Source organism: Talpa occidentalis, unplaced genomic scaffold (genome assembly GCF_014898055.3).
Source record: "Talpa occidentalis isolate TD23 unplaced genomic scaffold, MPIMG_talOcc4v2.1 talOcc4.7, whole genome shotgun sequence".
Classification (NCBI taxonomy): Eukaryota; Metazoa; Chordata; class Mammalia; order Eulipotyphla; family Talpidae; genus Talpa; species Talpa occidentalis.
In genome coordinates, this window is record NW_023605083.1 from 99,338,187 (window position 1) to 99,346,885 (window position 8,699).

Here is an 8,699-nt window from a genome sequence, read left to right on the forward strand (position 1 = left end):
ACAGAAGACATTGTTCTCAACTCAGACATTTAAGGCACCAGTGGGACAGGTTGTAGGAGGAAAAGGAGAGCAAGAACTCCCTCTGTGAGTCCTTAGATCCCAACACAGAGCTAAGGGCTGAGCTGTAATTCCTTCAGGTTACAACCTTCAAGAAGCCTCAGCCCTTACTGAGCTTCAGTCTCCCCGTATATATTAAAGTGGTGATCGCACCCCCTGTCATGCAAGGAGTCTCCCCAAGATTGAAAATGGGAAGTTGGACTAAATGATAACTGGTTCTGGGCCTAATTTGAACATGATCTTATTGTTAACCATGCAAATAGCAGGGGCTAGGAGTGGGTGGGACCCTGAGCAGCGGGGAGGGAGGAGCCCACCAAGTGCAAGGCAGCCAGCCCCCAATTTGGGATTATCGGTTAAGACTGCATAATGCTGAAAGTAATAGAAACCCACCAACCAGGCCTAAACACACAATAATTTATATGTCTCTCATTGTAATAAATCCAAAGAACTTTGTTGACCTCAATTAAGCTGTTCTATAATGCTTGTCAGGGACTACAGCTCTATTTTTCTACTTTGTCATTATCTTTATGACATTTTGCCTGTCTTAGCTCATGACTGCAAGATGGCTGCTGCACTCCAGCCATCATATTCATGTTCCAGACAGGATAATAATGGAGAGAAAAGGACATGGAGCTATTTGTTCCCTTGTCACCACAAGGGCAAACATCTTCCTGGTGGCTCCCAGCATAATTGCACTTATTTCTCCTTAGACAAAATTGCTAAGCTGTACCCCAAGCTGCAAGGAGACTCAGAAATCAAGTGCCTAGATGGGCACATTACTGCCCTCCAAATAGGGTTAGAAAGAATCAAGTGGAAGACATACTGAGGAGGAAGCTCACAGGCAACAGGAACTAAAGCCAGATATACTGGTAAGAGGGCAGGTGGGTAGTGTCCTTGTGCCCAAGATCAAGATAAGCCCTCTTTTAAGGAGGCCTGCAGGCTGGTGGTCTGGGGCATTGGGAAGAGGGCTGGATTCCCCCATGCAGGGTCCACGGTGTCTATACTACAGACCACCCTTGTCTCCTCCAGCCCTGGGGGCTCCTGGGTTCTTTCCAAAAGGTGGTAGGAGCCAAGGTCTCACTTGACCCAGAGCCCAGTGTCTTCTAGTGGTAGTGTGGTCAGGGTAGTCATTGCAGTGTGGTCATTATAGGTGCCAGTGGCAGCTTTGGCCTGCCACTCCCGTTTCCAGCCAGCACTGCCAAGCCCAACAGGCACACACAGTCACACTGGCAGTTACCATGAAGCACTCACGTTCCCAGTAACACGACCTGCTCACACCCATGCAGGGAAGCACAAAATATATGGGGACACTGCTCTGCACACGTGGAAAAGCAGGGACACACAGACTACTCTTACATCACTACGGTCACATGGGGCTTTACTCAAACATGCACATATACTTGCATAGATGCAGACACAGGGCCATACACATGCAGGAACAACAGACACAGGGACATACACAAACTGTTGAGACACACACTTTGGGAACATACACACACAGACGCACACACAACTTCCTTCCTCCACAGTGGTCAGAGCCCAAAATGGTCAAGGACAAGCTGCCTCCAGCTCCCTGGGCCATGAGGGAAATAAGAAGGAACAAACTCTGTCTGAAAGTGCCTTACACGCAGGAGACTGGGTGGGTAATGCTTAACCCACAGAGGCAAGGCCAGCTGCAAGGCACACAGCTAATAAACTCCAAATTGAGGGAGCCAGAAGGGGACCACTGCCCAGAGCCCATCAGCAAGGCTGTGTGGCTTGAGAGTGGGGCACATGTGTCCATGAGGCACAGGATGGGGCAGAGCCAGGCCTGGGTCCAGCTAGCAGTGTTTACATCCCAGCACTCCCGCCGGGTCGAGTGTGGTTTTGGTGGGGCGTCAGCAGGAAGCTGGCTGGGAAGTGGTTGTCCCTGGCTTCCAGAGGCCTGGGTGGGTGACTGACCTCATGGCCAGATGCCTCCAACTTGGAGCCATTTGTGGTTTCTCAGCACTTTTCTTCACTCCTGCTTCCCTCAGGCAGCACACCCAGGCAGACCATGAACAGGCAGGGCAGGGGTGGCCTCTGCCGTCCTTTGTGGTCCCAAAAGAACGCAGTGGCAAAGCAAACATGCTGAGGCTGCCATTGCCCATCCTAGAATTGCACACCCCAGCCTGCCCATGCTGCCTGTGCTGCTCTCTGTACTTTGAGAGATCCTGGGTCTACTAGGGACACTGGCACAGGATGGATGTCATTGGGGATGTAATCTCAGCAAAGGGCACCTCCTTCCTAGCCAAGTGCCCGGGGACACTGTCAGACCTCCCTCTCCCTCCTCTACCATGTCTTCTACCAACCTCTAAATCAAAACTTTAGTCATTCAAACACCATTACTGAGCCTCTAAGACATGCCAGGCGCTATTCCATGTGCAGGGGATTTGGCAGTGAACAAAACAGTTGCAAAGCTCTGTCCTTGGGCCTCCCTGGTGGTGCAAGGGGTTAAGACGCAGCACTATGAAGCTACCCGCAGTCACTGCAGCACAATTTCGATCCCCGGTCTGGGAGGTGACCCACATGGCACAGCAGACCTCTCCTGTCTCGCCTGCTGCTCCCCTCAGCAGTGTATTTCAGTCAATCTGTCTGTTCTGTTCCCCACTCTGCCTCTGGTGAATCCTCTCACCCCCCCCCCCACACCTCTGGCCTGTACCCCAGTTCTTGTATGCATAAATAAATCAATCTTTTAAAAAAAAAAAAAGCTCTGTCCTTGAGCAAGTCAGATATTGGTTGGGAGACAGCAACTCAATTATACAGTGTCTCAGAAGATGATAAGACCATGTAGAAAAATAAAGCAGGGGACAGAGGTGGGAAGTACTGATAGGTGACACTGGAGCAAGTACTCGAAAAAAGAGAGCGATGAGTCTTGTGGAGACTTGAGGGAAGAACATTCTAGGTAGAGGGAACAGTCAGGGCAAAGGTCCTGAGGCAGGGCATCATTTCTCACCAGGGTTGTCACAGTTGCCTCTTTCTTGACTTCCTCTCTTACTCCTACAATGTATTTTTTTCACAGCAGCCAAAATGCCCTGTTGAAAAGCATAGATTTTAAAAAAACTAACACAGATCAGATAGTGTCCCCAATTAGCAACCCCATCTCATGGAATAAAGTCCATCACTCAGGCCCACAGAGTCCTGTGCATGAAGAATGGAAGGGAGATTGGGGGGACGGGGGGAGTATAAGGCAGTTGTTGAAGAGACCAACTTCCCTGAGGCCTGAGGCTGAATCCAGGGTGTGGCGGCAACTCCAGCTTTGTCTCGTTTCCTGTGAGATCATCGCTTTCACCAACAGTGGTCTGCCGCCTGCCCACATCCGCTCTCACATGTTAGAAAAGGCTAAGGAATTGTCTGTGGAGTGTGCACAGGTGCCGGGGTAGTTGGGGTATGGGCTAGGGTAAGGGTAGGTAGGGACCCTGCTTGATCACCCCAGGAGGGAAGGGCCAGAGGGAGACTCCCTCTCAGGGACTGTGTGGGCAAAAACAGAAGCACTTGTGGGCCTCCCCCTTCTCTCACCTGGCACCTACTGGTAGAGTTGCCAGATAAAATAAGGACGCTCAGTTATTTTAGGATAATTCTTTAGCTACGCACAAATATCGCATGCATCCTGTATCTTCATTTGCTAAATCTGGCAACCCTACCCAATGACCACCTCTGCTGTGGTGGTCACTCCATAGTTTCTTCCCCTCAAGGTAGCTAGAGAGATCCTGTCAAGTCTATTCACATCCCTCCTCAGCTCAAAACCACTAGCCCCTCTGAGTCCCTGGGAGATCTGGGCCTGGTGAACTCTCTAAACCTATCTCATACCCTCAGCTAATAAAAATGGCTCTCTGAAAAAAAAAATTATAAAAAAAATCAAAGGTTTAATTTTAGCCTTTGTCAATTTCCATGGTGTAAAAACTCCCTTTGTGGCTGGTTTTAAGCTACCCAAATTATATCACCATGGCAGAGTTGTACACAATCATCTCTTATGAGTCAAGGCAAGCCAGTGTGAGGAAGTTCCAGTCTGCCTCTCCATTTCACTGGCATATTCTGCCTCAGGACCTTTGCACCTACTGTTCTCTTTGTCTAGAAGAGCTCAGCCCTATTCCTTGCATGATTCCCTCCTCCACTTCTTTTGGAACTTGCCTCAGTCTCCTCAATGAGGCCTTCCTCATGCACCATCTACAATCACCCTCGCACAATCTAGCCCTTTTCCCTGCTTCATTCTTTTCTTCAGAGCACTTATCGCTATTGCAATTATTTTGGATATCTGTTTGTCTTTCCCATCACAGTCAACTCCACGAGGGTGTGTCTGTCTTGTTTTCAACTTTACCCCAAACACCTAGCACAGTGCCTAGAACACAATAGGTACTCAAAAAAGACATGCTGAGTGAGTGATAACTCTAGCCTCAGTAGCTGGCTCTCATGACCTTGGTGTTCATGTTTTACACTTGTCTGGAGCAATTCAATAATTCAATAAATCTATGAGAATCCTATCCCAGGTGCTTATTCCTTCTATTCCCACCCTGGAGGCTACTCCTCCCATGAACTAGCCAATCCAGCTACATTCCCCACGTGCTGTGCAACTTTGGTGAGACCCTATCCATCTCTGAGCTTTGTGGTTTTGTCCCTCATGAAAGACTTATTAACTTTCACCTCCTGTAATGTGGTGCTGCAGAGCTTTGGGGGATATAAAAAGACATAAGGTAGGATTATATTTACTGATGTTTTGGCTGGCTTCCCTCCTTGCCCCTAACCTGAGACAGGAGGCAGAGCATGGCTAGGAATCCCCTGTAGCCAGAACGGGCCAAGTTCTGTCAGCAGGACCCCTGTCTCCTGCCATGTGCCCGGGAGCAGGCCCTACCAGCTTCCTCTTCCCCAGTTCAGTTCCCCTTTGTCTGGTGACGTGGGCTAAGGGAGTGGTGGGGAGGGAACATGGAGAGGTTAAATTTCCTGGGTGGAAGGGAGGAGGCCAGACCCATAGGGATGAGATCCAGGCCTGCTCTACAAATGTTGTCCCTGCTGCTACTGCTGCTCTTTGGTAAGGAGCTGCTGAGGGTAGGAGGCCTGGGAAACAGGGGGCAAGTGACAGAGCTGCTGCAGAAGGGGGCCACCCAACCCTTGAGAATTGAAAGTCTAGGTTCTCTTAAAATTAATAACTATCTTGGATTCAAATAACAGGAACCTGAGACAGGACAGAGAAGGTGAAGGCAGTGGGGGTGTCTACCTGTAGGGAGGAGCTCCATGTGGATGAGGCCTGATCTTTGAAGATCCTGAGTGTCCACCAGATTAACAGGGCAGGCAGCTGAAGGAGGCCCAGTTCTCTGTCTTAAAATAAAAGTAAGCAGAGCTGGACATGCACCTATAGTGAGCTTCTGGGCAGAAAGGGGAGGGAATCTTCCCAGGGTACAGGTTGTGGGGGGTAGAGAGAGGAATTCCATGGAAGACTTCACCTAGGTGGGCTGTGAAGGCTGAACATGAGTTCTCCAGGCAGAGAAGGGAAGGGATCATATCTTGGTACAGGGAGTAGCATGGTCAAACCTAGAAGCATGGTCAAACATGAGTATTCCAAGAACTACTCTTTTTTTAAAAAAGATTTATTTATTTATGCATACAAGAACTGGGGTAGAGGCCAGAGGTATGGGGGGTGAGAGGATTCACCAGAGATAGAGTAGGGAAAAGAAGAGGCAGACTGACTTAAGCACACTGCTGAGGGGAGCAGCAGGCGAGTCAGGAGAGGTCTGCTGCACCATGTGGGTCACCTCCCTAGCTGGGGATCGAACTCCTGCTGCAGTGGCTGCAGAGAGCTTCATATTGCTGCGTCTTAACCCCTTGCGTCACCAGGGAGGCCCCCCAAGAACTACTTTTAATAAGAATAGCTATAAATCTATTGTGCTTCCATCAAAGTATCTGACACATACTATCATTTCTTTTTTTTCCCCTAAGATTTATTTTATTTATTTATGCATACACGAGCTGGGGTGTAGGCTAGAGGTATAAGTGTGTGTGTGTGACAGGGGGTGAGAGGATTCACCAGAGACAGAGTGGGGAGCAGAACAGGCAGCTTGACTGAAATACATTGTGAGGGGAGCAGTGGGCAAGACAGGAGAGGTCTGCTGCGCCATGTGGGTCACCTCCCTGGCCGGGGATCAAACTCATGCTGCAGAGGCTGCCAATAGCTTCATAGTAAGAGACTTAACCCATTGTGCCACCAGAGAGGTCCTATACTATCATTTCTAATCTTCACAACAACCTTCTGGGTCATGAGAGGTTGAGTAGCTTTCTCCAGGTCATCCAGGTGTCCCTGCAGGTAGGATTCAAGCTGGAGAGGTAAGGGTTGGGAGCTGGGGCTGCAGAGGCTAGCCAGGGCCTGGAAAGAGATGACGGGATGGCATCTATGAAACGGGACCCAGAACTGAGCTCTGCAACTTCAATCCTGATGTACAGGGCCCAAGCTGGCTGAGGCCTATAGCAAGAAGGTGCCAGCCACGTGGCCTTGGCAGGCAAGCATCTTCATGGACACCCGGTACCGCTGTGAGGGGGCCCTCGTCTCCCAAGAGTGGGTGCTCACAGGAGCCAACTGTTTTGGCAGGTAGGTGTAGGGGACCTAGGGTGATATAGGCTCAGGGAGGGAAGCCTCAGCCTCTCCACCTCCCGCTTTCCACAGCTGGCCTTTGTCCCGCTTCACTGTGACCCTGGGTCCAGATCGACTGGCACTGGACACTTATAAAAACAAGTCAAGCGTAAAGGAGCTGCTTCTGTCTCCAGGAGGGTCTGGTGGCCTGGCCCTGGCACGGCTGGCAAGCCCACCACCTCTCAGCAGTGCTGTGCAGCCTGTCCCTCTGGCCACCCAGCCCAAACCGCTTTTCCCATGGCAGCTCTGCTGGGCCCAAGGGTTTGAGCCTGACTTTGGTAAGCATGGGAACAGAAACTTGGGATGGTTCAGAGGGAGCATTGTCCTGGGTAAGGCGAGAGCCAGAGTGGAGCTCAGGGCTCTGGAGTCCCTGGGTCTCAGAGAACAGCCCAGCTCTCAGAGAACAGCCCACACTTCCGCCTCGGGCCTGGCGAACGTGGATCCCACCAGCCACTGGTCAGTATCAGGGACATGGGCTTTCAGGGTAGAGAGTGGGCACCAACTACCTGGTATGTCTGAATCAGCCTTCAGCTCCTCCCAGCCCTATGACTGGCACAGAGTACTCTCCCCAGCTCCTCCCACAGCTCAATATGTCTCAGACTTAAGTGCGTTCAAAAAGATGGAACTGTGCTAACAGGGAGGTAAGGATAAAGAGTGCTGGAGGAGGTCAGAAACCCGGTAGTGTTGGGGCCACAGGACTTGGGCAGGCAGGGAAGTTTTGCAGTAAGTTAACAACCAATTTCAGATGTGCACTGACCTATTGGGTGCCACCTGGGCTGAGGGTCCGCCTCCCACCCCCGTGCAGATCCTTACATCCCACCTCGAGAGCTGCACCGTGTCCTGCTGAAACCACTGCACCTCAGCACCTGCAAAGACACCTTTCGTACTCAACCTGACTGTCCTGACCTGAAGGTCAGCCTGCCTAAGGGCTCCCAGTGTGCCAGGCCCCCAGCGGGCCCACCTGAACTGGTGGTGAGGATTCTAGCCAGCCCTAAGCAAGCTTGAGGTACTCCTTCCTCCACAATCCCTCCTAACGCCAGCAGACTTGGTAGAGCAAGGCCTGGACACTCTCCCACCCTACCCGAGGTCTCCCACTCTATAACACCCAGGTAACTGATTTATCTGTGCCCCTGGTAGCCACCCCTGGGCCTCCTGCCCCTTAAGAAGACACCCCTCCTATGTCCTATGTCCTCCCAACACCTTTCTTTTCACTGGAAAGAAGGGTGTGAGAGGGAGTATGACCAGGTCCTAGGGAGATAAGCAGTTTCCACAAGCTCAGATTGTTGCGCTCAAGCCCCCACCCTTCTGCCATCTCAGTCAGACCTGGCAACCCTGGCAAACCTGGGTGTCCATAACCCCCCTCCCCTAATTAGGTCTTTGTTCATCTGGGAATGGGGAGGTCCCTGTGTCTGGGATGGCTGTGACCCTTCCTTCCCTCTCCTGCACAGGTATCTGATGGCACCCCCTTGGTCTGTTTGCAAGCCAGCCGCTGGCTGCTGAAGGGTGTGATGACCTGGGGTCCCTGTTTGGGACCTGGCCTCCCTGAAGTTTACACACCTGTGTACCCCTTCATTTTCTGGATCTGGGAAAAGGTCTTTAATACCACCTTCAACACCAAGGCCAAGGCTTCCTTTTCTGAATCTGGGAAAAGGTCTTTGATACCATCTTCAACACCAAAGCCAAGCAGCACCCTTTAGCCAGACCTAGAACCAGGTAGAGAAAGCAGTGAAGGTCTAGTCTGTGGGGTTCTAGATCTGAATCCTGGCTCGGCTATTTACCTGAGGGTGTCTGGATCGCCTCTTCTCTCCGACCCTGCTTCCTCCTTTGTGTTATGGACATGTATTCAACTATTCCTTCTTCCAACGAACTGTTACCAGTGCTAAAGATGCACCTGGCCCCCTGGAGTCTGGGGGGCAGAGGGGAGGAGAGCACTAGCCTGATTTATGACAATAAAAAACGTGCAAATATAAACCATGGGGAGTGCTAAGCGGAATGAATGGATCAA

General features: G+C 51.1%; 1 protein-coding gene and 1 long non-coding RNA gene across 5 annotated transcripts; one reads left to right on the forward strand and one right to left on the reverse strand.

Annotated features, from left to right (window-relative positions):
• Positions 1–63: 63 nt before the first annotated feature.
• Positions 64–8,652, forward strand: LOC119230940 (tryptase gamma-like). Of its 4 annotated transcripts, XM_037492513.2 has the most exons (6): positions 64–84; positions 768–926; positions 6,508–6,652; positions 6,728–6,972; positions 7,500–7,666; positions 8,143–8,652. In XM_037492513.2, the coding sequence occupies exons 3-6, from the start codon at positions 6,576–6,578 to the stop codon at positions 8,389–8,391; spliced, it is 738 nt and encodes a 245-aa protein (XP_037348410.1). In that variant the 5' UTR covers positions 64–84; positions 768–926; positions 6,508–6,575; the 3' UTR covers positions 8,392–8,652. The 4 variants fall into 4 exon arrangements, 3 of the variants coding, with proteins under 3 accessions (XP_037348410.1, XP_054544991.1, XP_054544990.1); XR_008549536.1 differs by lacking the exons at positions 64–84; positions 768–926 and adding an exon at positions 5,053–5,101 and having other exon boundaries at positions 7,500–7,803; XM_054689016.1 differs by lacking the exons at positions 64–84; positions 768–926 and adding an exon at positions 5,053–5,101 and having other exon boundaries at positions 7,500–7,700.
• On the reverse strand, positions 2,890–5,595 carry LOC119230941 (uncharacterized). Its single transcript, XR_005121837.2, has 3 exons — positions 5,514–5,595; positions 5,288–5,388; positions 2,890–3,110 (listed from the first exon to the last, which is right to left on the reverse strand). It is a non-coding gene; the product is annotated as an uncharacterized LOC119230941 (long non-coding RNA).
• Positions 8,653–8,699: the final 47 nt, after the last annotated feature.

Excerpts from the sequence above, each read along its gene's own strand:
- LOC119230940 (XM_054689015.1), top strand. The coding sequence starts at position 5,071 with ATGTTGTCCCTGCTGCTACTGCTGCTCTTTG. Across the intron at positions 5,102-6,507 it reads GCTGCTACTGCTGCTCTTTG|GGCCCAAGCTGGCTGAGGCC; the intron begins GTAAGGAGCTGC and ends CCTGATGTACAG. Across the intron at positions 6,973-7,499 it reads AGGGTTTGAGCCTGACTTTG|ATCCTTACATCCCACCTCGA; the intron begins GTAAGCATGGGA and ends ACCCCCGTGCAG.